We start from the raw sequence: 23,328 nt of genomic DNA, 5'->3' as shown, positions 1-23,328 counted from the left end.
CTGCTACTATTTTTAACCATGTCTTTCTGATAACAGACAAAATGCTAACATTTATGATGAACAAGTACAAATCGATGCACATTAGCTGCAGACTTAGACGCAGCAGCACACACTTGCTTAATTCATGGCAGAAAAACAGAAGAGAAGAAAAGGCATGATGCTGCTTCAGCTAGCAGATACATTCTGAGCCACAGGCTGAGGGAACATGAGTAGGCATGTCAACATGTATAACACCAGTCATTACATTATCTTGGAGTTGTTGTGTATATAAATACTTTTCTAGCTGTGCATGGACACTTATTTAGACTGATCTCTGCTAAAGCAGAAGTGTCTTTAATAAAAGTCTAATACCAGAATGATTTTATTTGATTGATGAATGGATTGGTAAATTAAATAAATGCTTTCTTTGTCATTGTGTGTAAGTCTAGCGTCCTTTTTGCTTGAAAATGAGAAATTATAGGTAATCAGTTTCAGTAGCGAAGCCATCTAACCCCCTGTCCCAATAAAATTGCCCTGATTTGAAGCTTTCATGAACCCAAGGCAAATGCAGATATGCACATATACATAAAAAAAAGGGGGAAAATATTTGGCATGGACTTAATGACGTCCTTAAAAACAACCAAAAAGACACAGATACACTGGAACCTTTCAGTATTAGGACACGTTTCTAAGGATAACTAAATAATTTAATGTTATATTTTGACAATGGTGCATTTTGGTTATTTCGTAAATTTCTGTTGATCGTTCATATCTCATTTGTGGATGTTAACTTGTTTGACTATTTATTAATAAAAGCTCTTTTATTAATAAAAGCTCCTTTTTTTATAAACGTGTTAATATTGATCATGTAACAGACATGATATTGCATCAGAGCATACAAAAGCCAATCAGATTCAATATGCAAACTGACCCATAAAACTCCAATAAAAGCGGCAGCTGGTCATATTGGTTATGAGGCTACATATAAGGTGTGGCCTTGTTGAGGGATTAACAGGATGGTCCAGCTGGGGTTATACATGTTTCATGACTCCTGCTTCATCAATCTTAGGTCATTTTAACACTTTTTCTCCTGAGGATTGTTACGAACACTGTTTCGAAGCAGAGATGTGATTCAACCCAACCCTTGTCTGGGCCACATCAGATGTGGAAGCTATCCGCTATCAACAGTGCATACAGAATAACATGTCATTATTATTATTATTATTATTATTATTATTATTATTACTATTATTATTGATATATAAAACACAGGCCTGAAGTGTGGTTATTCGCTCACTTTTGTTATACAAGCACTAGCATTAAGAGCGTAACAAAAACAAAAATGGACCTACTATTATGCAAATCTGTGTGTATAGACATTAAGGAAGGAATTTTCTCAGAAGGAATTTTTCTACATAATTGCCACACTGCAATTATGAGCCACACCCATCTTAACAAGCCCAAGAGACCGCCCTGAGTATAGACTTGGTTATTCTGGGCAACAGCTTAAATCTCTTCATGTTTATTTGCTGTTAAAGTGAGCGTGCACACATACCGACAAGAACGGACCCTGACCCAGATGAAAATTCTAATGTGCATCAGTTTAACCATCATTTACATTTGCACATATATATATATATGTATATATATATATATATATATATATATATATATATATATATATATATATATATATATATATATATATATAAACGGCTTGCTCTGGTATTTTCTCATGCCATATTTTTTTTCTGGACTGGTTTCTGCACCTTAGCTGACTCACACATTCATGAAATTCATAACCAAACATTCACTCTCACTTATTCATACTTTCTCACACACACACACAGACAAATGGGAAGGGCTTGAGCATATGCAAAGTTAAAGGATGTTTGAGATTTGAATATTCATATTGTCTGAATTTTCTTGAGCAGTTGTTCTCAAAGTGGGCTATGAAAAATACAGCCTGGAGGTCCTGGTGGATTTTTTTTTGTTTGTTTTGGTGTTGAAATCCACCACTGTGGGTCTAATCTGTACTTACATACCTAAAAAACAAGAAGACCTTATATTACTCAGTGATGTATGTGTGTGTGTGTGTGTGTGTGTGTGTGTGTGTGTGTGTGTGAAAAAATGCAGTCTTCAAAGAAAAGTTTATGTGACTTCAGTATTGATGTTTTATTTGTTTGTTTTGCATTTGAGCCCACATTTTCATAAAAAAGGAATTTAAAATTTGCCTAAAATGGGTGGCTGGGAAGTCTGCTGTAGTGAGCTGCATTGTAAATGGTACACACCTACACTGAGTAAAGATCCTTATCCAGACATTTCAAAACAGTGTAGATCCAAGAACATAGTAATAGTATTGACGACAGGGGAAACTGTGAGTGTGTTGTGCAAAGTCAGCTGATATGTATGTATTTATGTGTGTATGAGTATTTACGTGTGTGTGTGTACAATAAGCATGGTTTATGTGTTGTGCAAGTTTAGCTGATGTGTGTGTGTAGGTGTTGATGTGTGTATACAGTGAGCATGATGTGTGTGTGTACATTGAGCATGGCGAGTGTGTTGTGCAAGTTTAGCTGAAGTGTGTGTGTGTGTGTGTGTGTGTTCAGCTGATATGCAGGCCACGTCAGTTTGTCCTTACTGAGTAAACGGAGGCGCCGCTTGGCAGCAGTACCACCATCCAGCCGCTAGACGGCAGTGCTGAGTTCATTTCATCAGCGAATCAATGACTCGTGGCTATTCGTAGTTATTTCCTTTTAGGTTCACAGCAAGATCGGCCCAAACGTCAAGTTGATCGGAAACGTGGAGAGGCAGCTAAAGTTGTTTTTTTTTTTTGTTGGTAATTCTTCGATTCGCTTCGTGCTAGATTCCCAATATGGCATGTTTGAGAGTGAAATTATTTTGACTAATTATTTTGGCTAGTGTGCTGAAGCAAGTCGAGCTTGTTCCAACTCGAGCTGCTGTCAACTCGTGCACAGCCCCAAACTACAGCGTTCACGGATTGACTGCGTTACCTCAGGGACACTGGCAAATAAAACCGTGTTGGAGTGTTATTCTGCAGCATGTCGGCTGAAGTGGCGAGTGAGTGTCGGTTAGGAGAGGGCGACCAAAACACCGTGGGGAAGTCTGATACACCGAGGAGTCCGGACGAGGGACAGCAGCAGCAGCAGCAGGAGGAGCAGGAGCAGGAGCAGCGAGCTCCCAAAGTCGAGGCGAAACATCCCAAAGTCGAGTCCAAACCCCCGAAACAGGGGGCGATGGACGCTAAACCGGGCGGATTGATCAAAAACAACACGAACCATAAGGAAAACGACCAAAGTGTGGAAAGCAACAATGCAGAAATTGGCAAGAAGAAAGTGACCGAGGCTCCGCCGCCGAAAGTAAACCCTTGGACGAAGAACAACACGCCGTGTCCTCCCAACAACTCGACAAACAACACTCAAGAAACGGGTAGGTTCGGCTCTTAACGTGTTTTCGCCGAGTTTTAACACTCGGCTCATAATTGTGAATCATGTAAGTGTGTATTTACAATGTGTCTCGGCTGACAAGCTTTTCTCGCTTTGGAAACGTCTCGCAAAAAACAAGGTTCGCCTAGCCTTCATGCTATTATTATTATTATTAGCAATGGCCTGGGAAGTTACTCAGCGAGGCCGAATTCCGAATTGCTGCCTGTTCACTAGATCTGAGCACTACGTAGCGCGTGAAGTCCTTGCGTCTGCGCACTAGGGTTGTTCACTATGCGTCTGTCAGGAAGCCGTTTAGGACAGAGACAGGCAAATTGCTAAATCGTGAATCAGATATAAAGTGTATTGTAGCTTTTTCTTTCAGTTTTACAGCATCTACTGATTTATTTATTTATTTAAAACAAAAGACTGTATTTTGCTTGTAAAGTTTGGAGTGTTAGTAATGTTTTTATGGGGGAAAAAAAACAAGAAATTGTACAAAAGTAATGCGTTAAAGTAATGTTTTTTATTTTGTCCGTGTGTGTGTGTATATATATATATATATATATATATATATATATATATATATATATATATATATATATATATATATATATATATATATAAAACACCATATGTTTTATGTGTTTTATATGATGGGGACTGAATTATTTCTATGATGGGGACTGAATTATTACTCACATGTTGCAAAAATTAGCTGTAATAATTACACTATTTATTTATTTTTTATATATATAATCTAAACATAATCCTGTATTTGGTGCAACCTTATCATTTTAACAGATGATATTTGTTCGAGAAATTAACTTTAATTAACACCAAATAATTCTGGTGCTTGACACATTCCCAGATAATTCCCTGTCCTGACATTTAAAAGGTCATTTTTATATTTAATGACATGTTTATCCATTTACATCCAGTCCCAGTCCTGGCACTGGATCCATCCTGCATTACACGTTTCCAGCCAGATGTGTTAAAAGAATAAACACACCGATATGTGCATCTGGATGTTGTAACGAGCGGCAGTAAAAACTCTAGTACGGTTGCACTTACATGGAAGACTAAAGCAGTGAGAAGAGGTTTAGGACGGACTTGCTGATGAGGGCAGAATTAGAGGCTCTGCCCTGTCCCCCGTCCCTGTCCTCGTCCCCTCCCCCAGTTCAGTGCCTTCTGATCAAATTGCCCCAGTAGAACACGTGGAGTGCTGACAACTGCAACTCTGCAGTTTAAATCTAACTCGGTGGCATCGTGGCTGAATGAAATAAAGCTTTAGGATATTAACACCGTAGCTAGCGAGTGCTGAGTGAATACTCGTGTAAAAGTTTGTTTTCAAAGCTTTTGTGCCATGAAAGAGGGTTTGCAGGATTACCACGTGTTTGTTCCAAAGTTAATGTGAATGGTGGAGTATAATAGAAAAGTTCAAGTGCAGGTCAAAACTTCTTTAGCACTTCTTCTTTGCTCTTTACTTGTACATGTGTTTTTAGTTTTTTAAAAAAAGTTCTTGAACATTGCATATGCATGGGAGACTAAGAGCTGCAGCACTTTCTCCCAAAACCAGCAATATAAACATCTGCTTAAATAATTTGTTGAGGCAACTTTTCTCTTTTTGTGTCGATAGGAAGCCGGTTGTAAGAGCAAATCGTTCTTGATAAACGTGCTTGTTGTGCAATGCGTCACTCGCAGGTTTTGAGCGAGACCGAGCATGCAGCCATGACTCACTCTCACCATTCATTTCATTCATTTCAAACATTTCATACGTTGGTTTGCTAGTAATTAAATATTCACTAACAGTACATGCTTTTAGGGTAGAGCTGTTCCTTTAAACTCAAGATTTAGACATTGTTACCCCCCCCCCCCTTCCTTAGACTGCATGCTTGAGGTCATGTGGTACATGCCTGTGCTGATTGGTCATAGTGAATAAGGAGGAGTACTGACGCTGTCTTCTGTGTAATTACTTAATAACTGCTACTAGTACTACTAATAAAAAAATTATATCTAGACTCACGTAGGGTTATTTAAGCAGGGGCTCGGATGGTTTCCTACATATTTTGATAGTGCAAAATGTCAGGATTTTGTTCCTGAGTGATTTTACAAATGTGTTTAGAAACAGATAACAACATTTAACAGTCGAAAGCCAACAAAACAAACCAGAACGAAAAGCAAGAAGAAAATACCTTGCATGTATTTAAAGGGAACTTGTAGCACTGTATACTGCCGTGTGGCTGAGTTTCAGAATCTGACTGGACAAAAAAATGTGTGGTGTTTGTATAACGGCATATTTTTGTGCATAGGAGAGTAGTTCACCTTTAACATGAACCGCAGGTTTATTATTAATAATGCACTTGTACTAATGCATTGTGGTGTCTATAGTAACAGCTCACACAGAGAAATAGTAAATGGAGTTTAATAATGTGCTGTTTAACAAGGTAAATCTTTGTCTCATTTACAGAAGAAGCGTTTTGCAACATGCAGCGTTTCCCAGCTTAGGAGAGTCTACAGGACAGAGGAGCATACTATTTCCAGCTTCTCAGTAACGTGTGTTTTGAGAGAGGGAGAGTGAGAGAGAGACAAAAAGAGACCCAGAGAGATACAGAGGGAGAGAGAGAGAGAGAGAGAGAGAGAGAGAGAGAGAGAGAGAGATGCACACACCCACCCACCCCCACACACACACAGGGGGAAAGAGAGACCTAGAGAGATACAGAGAAAGCGAGACATACACACTCAGTGGGCAGAGAGAGAGAGAACCATACACACCCAGAGAACAGAGAGAGAGAGAGAGAGAGAGAGAGAGAGAATACACACTCAGAGGGCAGAGAGAGCGAGAGAGATACAGAGTGAGAGACAGACACACGGAGACAGAGAGAGAGAGAGAGAGACTAACACAGACAGGCTGGTGAGTGAATGACGATGACATCTATAACATAAGTGAGAACAGGAATAAACTTGTCACAGTGATGATCAAAACATTAAATCTAATTATAAACAGTTAAAACATGAAAACGTGACTTGTTCATTAACTCATTAAACATTGTAATTGGCATATCACTGTGGTACAGTCATACGTTATTTACAGCAGACCGTGCTGTTATACGATGATAATACACTCTGGGGTGGTGTGATGCAGCACAGTGGAGTGCCACCACCTTGTGTGTTATTCATTGCTTATCAAACTATGGTGGTGTTCTGTAGTACTGGGAGCACTGGGTGTGAGGCAGGAATACTCACACTCGTTCACACACACAGACAATTTTAGCCTCACCAGGCCAACTAGCGGCATATTTATATGGGGGGGAAGGCCAGAGAACCCGGAGGAAACCAAAGTGGACACATGGAGAACGTGTGTAACTCCACACAGACTGTAACCTGAGCTCAGGATGGAGCTGTGAGACACTAAAGGTTCCTGCTACACCACTGTGCTTTCATATTTCTGCAAATATGTACACAATTTCTGAAACAAAACAATTTTTCTGAAAAATTTCAACCATGATTAAACAGCAGTGTTTTTTTTTTTTTTTCTTCCCCCTATTCCAGGAAATTATGTCATTAAGTAAAGCGTTTATGCATGGAAAGTCAGTTGGATTATTTTTTTTAATTTAATTTCTTAATTCATATATAATAATTCAGAATCACTCTAATGTCTAGACACATGGATCAGGATATTAAAAAATCGTTTATGTATTTATTTATTTATTACTTAGAAAACCGAATCTTCTTCTGAGCACATGTTCACTCCCGGCTACTTTATCATGAACTCAGTCTACAGTCGTGCTTCGTCTCTTCATCTTGCATGGCCTTGTGTTTCCATGGCGACATGATGACGAACGTCAAGAAGTATTTTGCCGGTGCCCTTTCGCAGCGAGCCCGGGAGTTCAGATTCCTCGGCTTCAAGTATCCAAAGCAAGCACCCTGCATCTGCAGGTTTAGATCAGGACACAGTTATACAGCTGAAGATATAGAGTGTGGTTTGTCACATGCACACCGTAATGAACAGGATATTAAACGGTCATTCAGTTGGTTAGGTTTGTACTTGCTAATCACTGGTCCCACCTGACTTAACGTAAAATGAACTGGTCTTACCTGAGGTTTTTTGTGTTTTAAAACATGTTTCATCACGCTGTCCACTTTATTATGAACACCAATTTCGAATCTGCCGATGATGTAGCAATGCATAACATCATGCAGATGCACGTCAAGAGCTTTAGTTCATATTCACATCAAACATCAGCATGAAGAAAGAGTAGGATCTCTGTGACGTTAAGCATGGCATGCTTGTTTGTGACACATGAGCTGGACGGAGTATTTCAATAATTGCTGATCCACTGGGATTTTCACACACACCAGTCTCCAGAGTTTACCATATAGAATGGTGCATGTTTGAGTGAGAGTGAATGTTTGACGTATTATACTATAGACTTCTGTATCTGTAGAGTTCCTTACGTTCTCATCCTAATCTCTCATCATCGAGGTGTTTCAGCCTGCAGACTCTCGCAGGATCCTTTTTATATTTTGTTTTTTATCATTCGGTGTAATCTCTAGAGACTGTTGTGTTGCTCTTGACCTGTATCCATGTGATTTTATACAGTGTGCTGCTGCTGCCATGTAATTACCTGATTGGAGGAGAACTGTATAAATTAGTAGGTGTATAGCTGTTTCTAATAATATTACATCATTTGGTTATACAGTTATATTTTAGGGTTATCTGGGTAAAATAAGTTAGAAGTTATATTTAATATTTTTTATTTCTTTCCGTCTGTCTGTCTGTTTGTCTTTCTTTCTGTATTTCTTTATTTCTTTCTTTCTTGCTTTCTTTCTTGAGCCAAGGCAAATATATATATATATATATATATATATATATATATATATATATATATATATATATATATATTATATTATATTTATTTGAATATTCCATTAATTAATTTCATTTAATTTTTCACCACTTACATTAATGCATGTACTAACAAGGAAGCTAGATTTCATTATTCTTCAGAATGAACAGTATTTACTATGAAGTAGGAAATTGTGGCATGATGCTGAAGAACCCGTCCATGTTTGCTAGTTTAAGCACACTGAGGAAGAAAAAGCATGTTTAATTGACTTAATTAAAATGTGTACAACGTGATTGAATCGAGTAACATTAGCACAATTTATTTTCATGCATCCAGCATGATTTGAGTGTGGATTTTCAAACCCTGAATAAAAATAAAAGCATTAACTTGTCACCTGAGCTGAGAATCGAACCCGTATTGCTGGTGTTTTCTCGCTGCACTATTCTACCATGCAGATTTTCAGCACCTAAATTTACTACTTTACTTACAGCACCAATCAGCGTCAACGTCCTCGTGAGATTTCACAGTCTAATTGTCATCAAGTGATTGTAATCACTAATAATCGAGTGATTTAAAAACGTGTTTAAATGAAGTATTATCAATGAAATCTACTGAATATTTATTTAAACCCTATCTGATATTTTTCTTAAATCTGACTGACCATCTATATATATTTAGTAAGGTTTGTGAAATATTTTGAATGAACCTGAAATGTGTAAAAGCCATCCATGTGGAGAAGAAGGCATGTTATGTGTGGTTGCTTGTTTTGGTGTGGTAGAGTGAGTATCACATCACACTCGCTTAATAATTATTAACATGGTTTAATGACTGCTAGTGACTTTTGGACTGAAGATTCTTTTTTTAATGCCAGGATAAAACTGTATTAGTCTTGTTTGACTTCATCTTAGGAAAGAGAAAATGTTCAGAAAGCCTTGACTATGATGTATTTGAGACATTTAAATGGCTGACAAAATCTTTTTTATTTATATCTACCTTAGAAAGAAGGTCTATTAAACAGACAGCAAACGGCATGGTGAGGGCAGTGGTAGCTAAAGTGGTTAAGGCCCTGGGTTGTTCACCAGAAGCTCTGGGTTCAATCTCCAGCACCGCCAAGCTGCCACTGTTGGGCCCTTGAGCAAGGCCCCCAACCCACCCTGCTCCAGAGGTGCTGCATCATGTCTGACCCTGCACTCTGACCACAACCCCCCAGGGATGTGATATGCCAAATAAGAATTTCACTGTGCAATACTTAACTTAGCGTGTTGGGTATTCGCGAGGGTGTTTGACCTTTACGTCAGTGACGCCATTTTCATTTGTTCTGACAACATGAACAGAAAGCACTTAAACACCAGTGTGTTGCTTGTGCAGTGTTTTTATCATCTTATAGAAGTCAACCATGTTAAAATTCCAAAATTCAGATCTTCCGTCATCTCGGAATTGCGAAGTTCAGTGAAGTGAGGTGAAGTGAGGTGAAGTGAAGTGAAGTGAAGTGAAGACTAGACTTAATGTTTGTCCATGTGTAGTGGGAAAAACTAGGCTTTGATTTTGTGTAATTGTGTAGAGTTTCTATAGAGTCGTATTCCAGGAAAACAATCGCTTCAAGAGCCAAAAAAAAAAACCCACTAATCCCCTGATTTTATTGGGAGTGACATCAGCACCCCATTGAGTCACAGTATAACATGAAAACACACTCCAGTGCTACAGGCTTGAAGATGTCTCGTTCTATTATCTTTTTACGACACCTCAGGCTGTTTGAAACGACTTGTTTTTCAGCACAGAACACCTGTTTAATACCTCGGGGGCTACTGCAAAGTATCCACTTTAGACTTTAAGGACTATCAGATACACACGACAAATGACGAGATTTTCTTGAAAGCGACTGTGTCTTTTAATCCAGAGACTGTTTCTAATTTAGATACAGAATTTCCAACCGAATTCCTCTGGACGAGGCTGGTGCAGAATCGAGACATTTCTCCAGCATTCTTGTGTGCATTTTTTTCCCCTTGGTCTATTTTTTATTTTTTTTTACACACTTTGACCAATGTTTATATGTGGACAGTTTGGACAATACAGATGCAGATGGAAATGTTAGGTAGTGCAGTGCCTCCGAATATCACAGCATTTGCTTGATTTTACCTTAATTTCTGTGATCACACAAACGCAGAGGACCTTTGTCAAAATGACCAGATTTCCATATCTTGTGACATCACAACACACTTACAGCCAAAGCCCTATTGGATCACATACATCAACCATACATGAGTACAGCCATCATAGAAAGTCATTACCTGTGTTTCTTCACTGGTAGGAGATTCCTGTGCTTGCGATTTTACCAATTCAAGTAGTTATCTGCGAAAAAAGCACTCTAAGTTGTATCACAAACATAAAGCAGCAAAATCAAGCGTTTTTGCCTCAACAAACCCCTGAAGGAACTGATAGTCGGTGATGGCTAGGCATAATGCTGATGGTCTGTAATGTGATCTGCTATGACACAATGTTCTTATCAGTGATAAGGTTTGGAAAGTGGATTGGATTTTGTTCTTGTGGTTCTCTCACGTCTACACCTTTCTCAAAAATCATTAACACACTATTATATAGTTACTTGAAGTCATCCTGGAAGTGACGATCAATTATCCATCCATTTTCTATACCCACTTAATTCCTAATTAGGGTCACGGGGATCTGCTGGAGCCTATCCCAGCGCACATTGGGCGAAAAGTAGGGGTACACCCTGGACAGGTCGCCAGTCCATCACAGGGCCACACACACAGACAGACAACCGCACACACTCGCACTCACTCCTATGGGCAATTTAGAATTACCAATCAACCTAATGTATATGTTTTTGGACTGTGGGAGGAAACCGGAGTAAACCCATGCAGGCACGGGGAGAACATGCAGACTCCACACAGAAAGCTCCCTTCCTGTTCGAACCCAGGATTCAAAGTGAGGATCGATTATTTGCTAGAATATTCCATTTATTCTGTTTTTTCTTACAATGCTTTCGAACACGAGGGATTTTTTTGTCATGTCATGTTATAAGCCATTAGAATCAAACACAACCCGACGGCACGGTTTCAGGAAACTAATCGATGATGTTGATGAGGATGGGATTTGGTTCGATACAGATTTGAGGTATTGTTGCCAGCTTACATTCTTTTCCTACAGCAGTAGAGCTCAAGTGTTTTATTCCTCTTCTATCACAGCTCTTTATAAGCGATTACAAACTTTCCGTCTTTCTTGATGTTAATAAAACAGAGCAGCTCGTCAACTAGAAATCACATACAATGTTGGAAAACCCAGCTCTGAGACTCTTTCTCTAAATCTTAAATAAATATCACCTTACAGATGATCAACAATTATTCTCTGTTAAATGTATAAAACGTATAAAAAAATCTGTTTATTATAATTATAATAAACAAAAATAATAATGTTCTATTATAAAAAAAATAATAATCTGTTTATTAATATAATAATGATGTGGAGCACCGAACAGATAAGCACTATTGAAGTTGTTACTATGGATATGATAACATGCTCAACATCTTCTGACCAATCAGAATCAAGGATTAAACAGCGCTTTGAAATTAGCTGTGTCCCAAATGACGTCCTGCACACTACACACTTACAAGAAAATACATCACACAACCTGAGCTAATGTAGAAGACGTCCGTAAGACACCTCAACCTTCGGCTTGTCGTCGGCCATCTTGAAAATGTTTTCTCATCCAGCGCCAATGCCTGATAGCCCCTTTTACTCTACATAAGCAAAGCTGCTTGAGTGCATGAAGTGTAATTTTCAGTGTGAACACACTTTTTATACTATACAATGGAGTAGAATAGTGCTTAAGTGTGTGATTTGGGACCCACCTATTCTCTTGTATGCTCTAGGGCACTACCTTGTTTTAGCCAATAAACTGAGAGAACCTGATCTGATCGACTTGTTCTAAGCAACTATAAACTGAAAGGTATGTGTTATTATTTCAGATTTGTGAATATTCTAACAATCTGAATAGGAATTGAAGAGTCAGGTTCATTCTGATGGCTCTAGTATGTGGTGAGCTGTTATAAGGAAAGCTTTGCACTTGTTAACACCTGTTGCTTAAACTAGCCCACGTAGTCGTTCGTTCGTGTGTGTGGGGTGTGGGGACAGCAGTGAGCTGATCGTCAGTTCTCAGAGTGTCAAAAGCCTCATAAATCCCCCCCATGACACTGAAAAGGTGACAATGGATTCAGCAAAGTGAGATTAAGGGAATTTTCATTACTCTAAATAAAGTTTACTAACAAATCACTAATTAGCCGGGTGGGTTTCTTTTTGTGATTGTTATGGCAAAAATGCTTGATTTCGCATGAATTTGAAAAGGGTTTTTTGTGGAAAACTACTCAAATCTGTAAAATTTCAAGCACAGGATTCTTCTTTTAATCTACCAGCGAAGATGCATCTTATTACTTTCTATAAGCGCTTTACTCATCTTCCACGCACATGACTCAAAGAGAGCTTCGGCTGAATGTGTGTTGTGATGACATCTCTCTGTAACGACACGTCTCGGTATGAATCTGGGGGAAAATTTACGTTAATCTTGAAAAATTGCAAGCACTCGAGGGACTGACGAGCATTGACGGAGATCAAGCGCTACACACTTGCATGTAAACTGCTCCACATGTTTCTGTATGAACTTATTTTAAATCAGTGAGAGGACCGCATCGTCCCCTGTTTTGTTATTATACAATTCTTGTATTATAGAATTTGTTTATTCATGGGATGAAGGGGGAGGGGGGGTTACTGAGCTTGCATGATGATAAAACACATGAAAATGATAGCAAGGTAATAGCTGATGCACTGAAATGAAAGTGTGTGTTTGAGACCGATGCTGGGACTCAGGAAACGCTCGGCCAAATCCTGAATACAGAATCGAAACTTTTTATTATTAAAAATAATAAACTAGTTATTATTTTTAAATGATAACAGTTTATCCCATGCCAGATTTATGCCAAAAAACTGCTTTACAGGGTTTCCAAAATGAAATTGAATGAGAGTAGTCAATCAAATCTCCCAGACGTTGTGTTTATTATTCTCAATCTAACCTTTTAACACACAAGTGCAGTCTTACTGCTAACGCTGTGCCTATTTCTAACTAGCACAACACCTTCAATTTGAAATTATTTTGTCTCATGTTTGTACTGAGCCGTAACTTCTTGCAATTCACACTTAATCTGTTCTTGCGGTCAATCTAGCTGAACTTCCACAGCTTCTTAACACTTCGCAACCATTCAAAGTTTCGTATTTTGTTTCCTCTGGTTCCCTCTGTGCAGTGTGAGTCTGGTGTTCGTTTTATTATGCTCATCCAAAACACTGTTTCTGAGCGTCTCTGTATTAGATATTAGTCAGAGGAGGACGAACAAACTTGTGATTGATTGATTGATTGATTGATTGATTGATTGATTGATTGATTGATTGATTGATTTATTTATTTATTTATTTATTTATTTATTTATTTATTTATTTATTTATGCCTACAGGAAAAGGAGCTTCATCACCCAGACAAAGAAAATAAAGATGACTTTTTATTAACGTCAATGCTGTAACTTTAGCGTGTAATTAATAATCTTTTCTGAACACAGGTTTGTGAAAACGCTGACGAAACTGAGTAAAGTAAACACTCCTGCTAGGGCAGCACACACAATACATCATCTCACATCATCTCAACATATCAGGAGCTAATGGTTTTTTTCCCTTATACGATGTGACGATGTGACAGCTTTCTGGAGCTTCCACTAACCCTGTCTAGTAAATTTCTACATGTACATGCTGGCTTCAGTGTTTAATAGTTAGATAGTCATATTCACTGGGAATATGGAGCTGTGAGCTGTTCCTAATTACAGCTTATACGTCAAATTATTCTGTTAGAGCAGTGTGGAAAAAGCCCAAGTTAAGGTTAATTACTACATCATTTACTGAAAGCTTGTAAAAAGATTACAAAGCTCTACATGCATGTGTTTACAAGCTAGGATCATATTAGCTTAAATCTAACAGTAATCATGGAAAAATTGTGTGTCTGCAGCAATTTGAGTTTCTGTGATCATTAAAAAATGGCAAAATTTAGCACTGAGCTCTGATATTAGTGTCGATAAACAGAAATGCATGTTGTGGTGATGTCACACGATGTGCCTTTTCATGTATATGGAAAGTAGGTGGTAATTTTGAACATCGCTGATTTGGTGTTGATTTCTGTGATCGTAAAATTGTTTAAAAGAAAAAAGTCAAGAAAAGAAAATCGCCTTGTAGTCAAGACAAGACGTGTAAACATTTTTAATGTGTTTTTCTAAATACACTTGCAGACCTTTTGTTACAGGATTGGATCAAATGAATGTTGTCTTTCTTCTGATATCTGATCCACTTTTTATCTGATGAACGTCATCATCATCATCATCATGTTGCCTTTGTCAGTAGTACCATTTGTAGGGAATCGCAGAAAACTACTTCAAGTTCCACCCTTATAAAGGTTCTTTAGGAGACCATAACTTTCCATGTCTATTAAATCACTTCTGGTGTCATCTGTGTGAAAAGCCTGTATGTGTAGAGGACCGGAGAAACCCACAGAGTGGTGCAAGTTTGACATTTTCTATAGTTCATAGCTCATGAGACTTTCCTGAACTGAAATAGTTTCTCTTCTGCATGCGTCTCAGCCACAAGTTGTGGCACTTCACTATCTTATTTCTGACTTGCAGTTCACACACACTGTGTTTGTTAAACTTGTTCAACTTTAACACGTGCAAACGTCAAATCATCAAAACCAGTGTTTGTTTGCAGTGACACAGAGCTGTGATTTGTCACAGAGTGACAGCACAACTGTTTTCTCAACTTTATGCAAATTAGGCTTGGCTCCAATATCTCGTTGGACCAAGTGTACATGGGATTTAATTCACGCACTCACAACTTTTTTCTACATGCATTTAGTCTGAACGTATGTATCTACTGGTATCTATAGAAAAAGGTTTTATTTTATCTTGCTGTACACAACGTCTTGTTAAATGTATCAAAAGATGCAGAGTTTGTAGCTAACATGGATTTGATAATAGCTGTAAATGTAAATCAAACCGATTTTCACACTTCTGTGAATGTGATGTATATCATTTGCTTATATCATTTGTGCTTCACCGTGTAGAAGGTGTATGGTGGTTCCTCTGGTGAGTGAGAGCCATATTTTGTAAAAGCTCCACCGCTAAATTAATTAAAGTATCTTAAAAACTTGCATTTAATCTCTTGATTCAATTCACTAAAAAGTAATTCATGGATCAATGTACACTATGTTGCCAAATGTTTTGGGACACCCCTCCAAATCATTGAATTCAGGGGTTGGGCTCGGACGCTTAGTTACATTGAAACTCTTAATGCTTCAGCAAACCAAGACATTTTGGACAATTTCATGCTCCTAACTTTGTGGGAACAGTCTGGGGATGACCCCTTCCTGTTCCAACATGACCGCACACCAGTGCACAAAGCAAGGTCCATAATAAAGACATGGATGAGCGAGTTTGGTGTGGAGGATCTTGACCGGCCTGACCTTAACCTGATAGAACACCTTTGGGATGAATTAGAGCTGAGACTGCGAGCCAGGCCTTCTCGTCTAACATCAGTGCCTGACCTCTTAAATGCACTTCTAGAGGAACGGTCAAAAATTCCCATAAACACACTCGTAAACCTTGTGGAAAGCCTTCCCAGAAGGGTTGAAGCTGTTATAGCTGCAAAGGGCGGCTCCATATACTCCATATTACATTCATGTGCATGGAAAGGCAGGTGTCCCAAAACTTTTGGCAATATAGTGTATCTAAATTAATGGCATTTTTATTTTATTTTATTTCTCTTTGAGGTAAATAAATCGCTTTTACAAAACATTGATTTAATTAGCTTTCTACAATAAATAATGATTGCTAAATTAATTTTTAAATGTTTACGTCATATTTTTAATACATTTCTGTTATCTTAAATAAAAAAACATTGCCGTTTTTACCTGTTTGCTTTTTGTCCAACTTGGACATTTTATTCAAGTGGAATTTCTTCCTAATTTATGATCTGTGAGTTATTTATTTTTTCAGCGTATGGGGAATATTTTCCACTATAAATGATTTGTTTTGAATCGTTTGGCAGGGTTGGGAGTGCCATTTAATGTGCAGCGTTTTTGGCCAGCGCTCTCTACTGAAAGAGCTTTTTACACTAGATTATTGTAGTTACAGAAAGCCTAGTCGTTGGTACGTTTTGTTAATCCTGGGTGTTACCTTGTTTCTTTTGTTTTCTCAGATGCTTAGCCTGACAGTGGTGTCGTTGTCGAAGCTCTTTAATAATGTGTGCTCACTTGCCTCAAAGCTAGAGAAGAGTTTACGTCCATGATCTCTGCTAACTTTGACAGTTTGACTGATTTGAATAGAAAGAAGGTTTGTGTTTGTTTCTTCTTTCCCGTGTGTAATGTGGAATGCTCTGCCTCTTTCTTTTGGGTGTAGTAGTTCTAGTTTTGGCAGCTTGCAACGAATGCGCGTTGTCAGTACGCCTGTATCTCGTGTAGCGACGTTACACCCGCGTGGCTAGTTAGCACTTAGGGTCTTATCATCAGACACATCCTCACTAAAGTGATAAATGACCTCTGACACTCCCAGGGGTGGGTGACTTTTACTTTGCCTGTTGAACACACACACACACACACACACACACACACACACACACACAAAGGGTTTTTTTTTCTACTGTGAAGACAGAACTGGTTTTGAAGTATGTTTTCTAAAGTAGGTAATGTCTAAAAGAGCTTCAGGGGCTATGATTGCTTAAGGCGAGTGTTTCCTGGCTCGCACTTCCTAACCACAGAGCATTTTCACAAATCTGTCGTAACAATAGCGCGAAGCTTGACAGTTGTTCTTGAAAGTTGACAGCCTTATTAGCAGGAACACATTCTCTGTCTTGAAACATTCCTGTAATGGTAGCCATGCTAAGAATGGTGTGGTGGTGGTGGTGGTTTTTCTTTTCTTTTTCTTACACAAAGCAGCTGATTAGTTGTCATCTGTACAGTAACAAGAGCGAGGCAGGATTGTCAGTGTTGGGCTTAGTGCTTTAAACAACGCTGCAAATACCACTGGGGCCCCTTTCATTGTAATGGCGGCTGTGTCAGTCCACGTTTTGTGCAAACCATTAAAAGCCCTGCATGGTGGTGTTCGGGGTTAATGTTTGACTGGCGTGGAGGTTTGACCTTGTGCTGCAGGTGCATGAACAGAACATTTTTTTTATCTGCCAGCAGCCACGTGTTGATAATCGACCATGCCACATGGCAGTAGTGTGGAGGGGAGGAGTGTGGAGGGGAATAACAAGGAAGGGTGGTGGGGGTTAGAATGGTAGGGGTAAGTGTGGCAGGGGATTAGTGTGGTGGGGGTTAGAGTGGAGGGGTTTAGAGTGGAAGGGGGTAGTCTGGTGTGGGTTTGAGTAGAGGGGGTTAGTGTGGTGTGGGTTCGAGTGGAGGGGGTAGTCTGGTGTGGGTTTGAGTAGAGGGGGTTAGTGTGGTGTGGGTTCGAGTGGTGGAGGTAGTCTGGTGTGGGTTCGAGTGGTGGAGGTAGTCTGGTGTGGGTTCAAGTGGAGGTGGTTAGTGTGGTGTGGGTTCAAGTGGAGGGGGTTAGTCTGAGGGGGTGTATGCGTTGTTCATTGTCAGTCCATTGACTAACTGGAAGGCTTTTGTAAAAAAAAAAAATTGTATTCATTCATTCTTCCTAGGGCATTGAACAGCCACCTATTTTCATTTGACTGTTTGTTCCGGGGCACTGCTTTGCAAATTTCCCATCATATCTGTCAGTTGGGTAATTTATAGGTGAAAGGTTGAACTTTGGCCTTACATCTGTAGATGCCACTTAGTGAGATGTTTAGGAATGTAGGGTGCATGTACTAATCCTGGAATATAAGAGACAACAGCTGCTTTGCATGTCCTGATGTCTATATTAAGAGGTGCAACACATTGCTGCATTTCTCTATTCCGATTTAAACCCAATGTGGGCGTGGCCTTTCTTTCTTTCTTTCTTTCTTTCTTTCTTTCTTTCTTTCTTTCTTTCTTTCTTTCCTTCTTTCCTTCTTTCCTTCTTTCCTTCTTTCTTTCCTTCTTTCTTTCCTTCTTTCTTTCCTTCTTTCCTTCTTTCCTTCTTTCTTTCCTTCTTTCCTTCTTTCCTTCTTTCCTTCTTTCCTTCTTTCCTTCTTTCCTTCTTTCCTTCTTTCTTTCTTTCTTTCTTTCTTTCTTTCTTTCTTTCTTTCTTTCTTTCTTTCTTAGAAATGTGCATGGTATTATCATTTTTTGCTCTTCTTTTTGATATTTTTTTCTTCAGATGATTCTGCTTCCAAAAATCCCGACCAGTTACTAAGGACGAATGAATGAATGCTTTAAATGCATTGTTTAATTTCGTTGTAATGTTTGTGGTCTGTTTTTGTTCTCTACGCTTCATATCTGACCGCTATGCTAAAAACAAAAAATAGTTGTTTGTTAGTTGTTCTCTGTTCATTGTGCACGGTGGATTCATACTCGGTCACAACCTAAGTATAAATTCTATGACCAGCGTTTGTTTAGTGAAAATACAGACTCCATGAATACTTTATCACAAACTATTCCAAGGATTTTTCATTCATTAAAGCAATTTTAGGCTTGTAATGGCAGCAATGTATGGAAAATTCATGTGAAAATATAGCCGGCTATATTAAATGGCAGAGCGTTTTTATATGTAAATTTAAAACGACAATATGTGCCACGTCGGCTTAAAATTGAAAATTCAGAAATATCATTTGCATTTGAGATCTCGGATCCTGTTCTGCAATATTGACGTCTCATTAAATAAAGCTCTTCATAAAGCATCTGAGTCCAAATAAGGCTGCTGTGGAAAATGAAGTGCATGGTTTCATGTGATTGTACAGTAATGGTGTGACAATTATGGATCTTAAAAGCCTTTGCACTTAATAATACGGTAATTAGATGTTTATTGATAAAGTTACCAGATTACAATGGATATGCAGTGCGGCCTCACTTTGCTGTGATGTATTCTGTCAACTCTACTAATCCTCTGGCAAAATGGCATTCCAGGATGATTGCGTTTTCCCTACTACGCCCTTCTACTACCTGTTAGTTAAGACACCAGGGTGGGGCTACAGCATGCTTAAGCCTGATTTATGCTCCAATCCGAACAGGATGCTAACACTTTACGCACAGAGTGTGGGAAGGACACTTTGGAATACACCTTCGACGGGTCACCTGTGCTTCACAAGGCACCTCACACATTCACACTTTCACCATGATAAGTCACCTCTATAGCTATGTTTTTGGGATATGGATGAAAACCGGAGTCTTTTGAAGGAAGCCAACGTGGAACCTGTGGAGCTCTACACAGTATCTCGGTAGTAAGTTCAAGACTAGACATGTGGATCTATGAGGTATTAGTTACCATGTGAGCAGTTAAATTATACCACATTAAATTCTCTAGTAAAGAATAATTCACTTTGGCACATGCTGCTCTAGGAAAATAATCCATGGTAGGGTGGTGTGATATTGTTAACCCATAAAAGTGGATTATTTTCCTAAAACAGTGTCCTGGAGTGTTTCATGCGACAGGATTTTTACCATCAATAATCATTTTTTATTAATAAATAAATGACATAACCATTTATATTTATTACCTGTTGAAATTAAACACAATTTCATGTTACAAATTACATTTTGTGGAAATCCTGAAGAATCCTTAAAAAAATACTGACATTGGAGACTCCTTACAGACAGAAGACTTTACCATATAAATGACTATACATTTTTTAATAAATTTGTTTATTATTATTAACCCTGCATTTTGTGAATCACTCACAGTCCCTGAGAATATATTACTATAAAAACAATAACATTAGCATGAGCACATTGAAAAATCCATGAACACTTTCTGGCCAAACAGATTCAAGTATTCAGCTGTGCTCTTGGTGCAACATGACAATAAATAAATGCTGAACTGTTTCAAGCATCAGCGTATAATTACATGTATATAAATAAACTGAGCTATAAAAAAAATCTGAGCTTAAATTCAGTGCAGTTCATCTGAGTTTTTATTTGTTGCATCTGCTATTCAGTTTATTGCTATCTTGCATAATCCCTAATTATGTATTGGGAAATTTTAACTGCTTGTTATTGCATTCTAAATGGTTCAGTGTTCTATAAACTAAAAACAATCAAACAGTCAATGGTGTCTGTATAAACACTTCCCTGTCAGACTGGATTGATGTCCAGTTTGAATATTTCGACGTGGGTTCCTATTGAAGGTGCATGGCTAATAAACATACAGAAGTATTAAAAAAGAATAGTAATTTTGGCCAATACTGATATTGTGCAACGTTACTATAAACAAATTAGCTCTCCACATATTTTTTTTATTTTGTTCTGTGGGTATTCAGGCCAAAAGTTTGTTGTTGATAAATCATTGTTTCTTTTGAACAAATTGCCAAATACGAGCCAATCTTTCAGCATGACAACATGCTATAAGGGATATCCCCAGCTTGGTGTGCAGCAATATAATCTGAGTATGCTATTTTTGTTTACTCAACATTCAGCCAACACGCTGATATTAGTTTCTCTATTTCACATTCAAATGCTATATTAGCATGTGATTATGTAGTGCACTATAGTGTGAAGGCAAGAAGACGATTACATGGAGCAAATGATGGAGTACATTGAATAAGAGTCTAATACATAAATACGTATTATAAAAATAAAATAAAATGTAATACTGGTTGCCGATTCAGCCACCAAATGGAAAAGGACAAACTTTTAAGGTTGGGGACTCAAGTCAGATGAACAAAGTGAACACTAATAACTAATTATTAATTGTTGAAATCCCTGAAAGAAAATAGATTATTGTTTACATTTATTTTAAACACATCTACTAAACAATCACTATTTACCTGCATGATCAAACTATCATACAAAACAGCCAATCAAATGGCAGGAGCGTAATGCATGAAATCTTGCAGATACAAGTCAAGAGCTTTAAATTTGCGTTCTAAAATGTGAACATGATACATTGAAGGGTGGTTTTCAGAGCATATATTCAGGAAATCATTCAGATACAAGAATAAGTCTGTCTAAGCCTGTGAAACACTTAATTAAATTACATTTGATCATCTTAATACCTTATACCTTCCTTCAACAGTGGTACTTTAAAACCAGATATGAACCAGATCGTATTTCAGCACTCCTAATAGATAATGAACAAATGCCTGTATCCTGACATAAAACTACTCAAGACCATCATCACAGACATGACTATTACACCGGTCAAAACTGATTCTTACACACAAGTCTGTAGTTCCACACCTGAGATATGTACAAATCTTGTTGTGTAACTGTGCTCGTTACAGCCATCATGGATTGCAACACTGATTGGCATAGAGACACTGTGGGAGCTCTGCAAATTCTGCGATCGCCTGATCTAAAATCTAGGCTACCATCTAATTATTCATGTTTTTACAGGCTTTTGCTTTAATGCTACTCAAAAGATATCTTACAATAACATCGTTCAAAATACAAACTCGGGATTTTCATTTCTGTTTCATGTTCTGATCGTAGACCAGTTGTGTGAAAGGATTCAGCATGAATACTGGTTAGTTCATTAAGTAGGACCTAAGTATAGTGACCAGTCTAGAAAGATCTTGCATGCAGTGGAGAAAGAATCTTCGGCTATTTTTGCCAGTAATTTTTGTCTGGCTATAAGTATCATGAAGAACTGAAATGATGTAATGGTCATTTTATTAGACAAACTTCCATCTTGTTATAGATCCTATCCATGTAGTAGGGGTGATGATAGTATTCAAATGATTCAAGCCGGTCCTATGTTTAATGTTCTTATTTTATAAGGTCAATGATAGTTTCCAGGTTTATGATATTAGCTTATCAAACCAGTTATGTATCAGTTTAAACAGTGAAGTAAGCCGCTTAGTTTTGTTTATTCTTTGAAATAGCCGCTGGTTTTGCTTCTTAACATATTTGGCACCTGTTTTCTTCTTGATTAGTGTTTCTTTCCAAGAATTCCTAAACTGCTTTCAATATGAAATCTTTTTGTTTTGTTGTATGTACACCTACTGCCATGGGTCTCTCCATTTATCTTGTTTTTTTTTTAATGAAAACAAACATGGTCACCTCCTGTCCTGTTTGCTTTTTGTCCACAGAATCCCAGAACTCTGCTAAAGTGGTACGTGCCAACAAGCCCAGATCCAGGAAGTCTAGTAAGGTGGGTGATGAACTGGAGCATTACTGGGAATCTTGTTTAAATGAGAAATGATGGTGTGTTGTAGTAATTGGACAGCTTTGAGATGTTGCATGGTTTTGAAGCCATAGTGGTTTAGCTAGTAGCACAACTTTGGCCTAGATTAAAGGGCTAAATCAAAATTTAGTTCCCAACCCCGTTGTGGTTTTTGCCTTCAAAGCCACCCTCACTAATTAAGCTGTATTCCTCACCTCCACTGCAGTACATGCCCCCAAAATTACCACTGCCAATCAAACTGTAGTTCCGACCCCCACTGCAGTTCCTGCCCCCAAAACCACTGCTGTCAATTAAACTGTAGTTCCAACTCCCAGTATAATCCCTGCCCCATAACCACTGCTGCCAATCAAACTGTAGTTCCCACCCTAATACACTTACTGCCCCCAAAACTATGGTCACCAATCAAACTGTAGTTCCCACCCCAATACAGTTATATATTTACTGTCCCCAAAACTACTGTCATCAATCTAGCTGTAGTTCCCACTCCAATACAATTACTGCCCCCCAAAACTACTGTCACTAATCAAGCTATAATTCCCACCCCAATATAGTTACTTCCCCCAAAACTACTGTCACTAATCAAGCTGTAGTTCCCACCCCAATACAGTTACTGCCCCTAAAACTACTGTCACTAATCAAGCTGTAGTTCCCACCCCAATACAGTTACTACCCCTAAAACTACTGTCTCTAATCAAGCTGTAGTTCCCACCCCAATACAGTTACTGCCCCTAAAACTACTGTCACTAA

At 38.3% G+C, this 23,328-nt stretch overlaps 1 protein-coding gene across 3 annotated transcripts in view; it reads left to right on the top strand.

The window, feature by feature from the left end:
* The first annotated feature begins 2,761 nt into the window (after positions 1-2,761).
* The window catches only part of larp1b (La ribonucleoprotein 1B), a 46,214-nt gene continuing 25,647 nt past the window's right edge, over positions 2,762-23,328 (top strand). For all 3 annotated transcript variants that reach the window (XM_058399557.1, XM_058399558.1, XM_058399556.1), the window contains exons 1-2: positions 2,762-3,429; positions 22,487-22,548. In XM_058399557.1, coding sequence (XP_058255540.1) covers positions 3,042-3,429; positions 22,487-22,548 — 450 coding nt within the window. In that variant the 5' untranslated portion in view covers positions 2,762-3,041. The remainder of the gene's footprint in view (positions 3,430-22,486; positions 22,549-23,328) is intronic.

The sequence above is a fragment of the Hemibagrus wyckioides genome, linkage group LG09 (genome assembly GCF_019097595.1).
Source record: "Hemibagrus wyckioides isolate EC202008001 linkage group LG09, SWU_Hwy_1.0, whole genome shotgun sequence".
Lineage (NCBI taxonomy): Eukaryota > Metazoa > Chordata > Actinopteri > Siluriformes > Bagridae > Hemibagrus > Hemibagrus wyckioides.
Note: the sequence above shows the minus strand (reverse complement) of the source record. Positions and strands in the feature narration are given on the sequence as shown.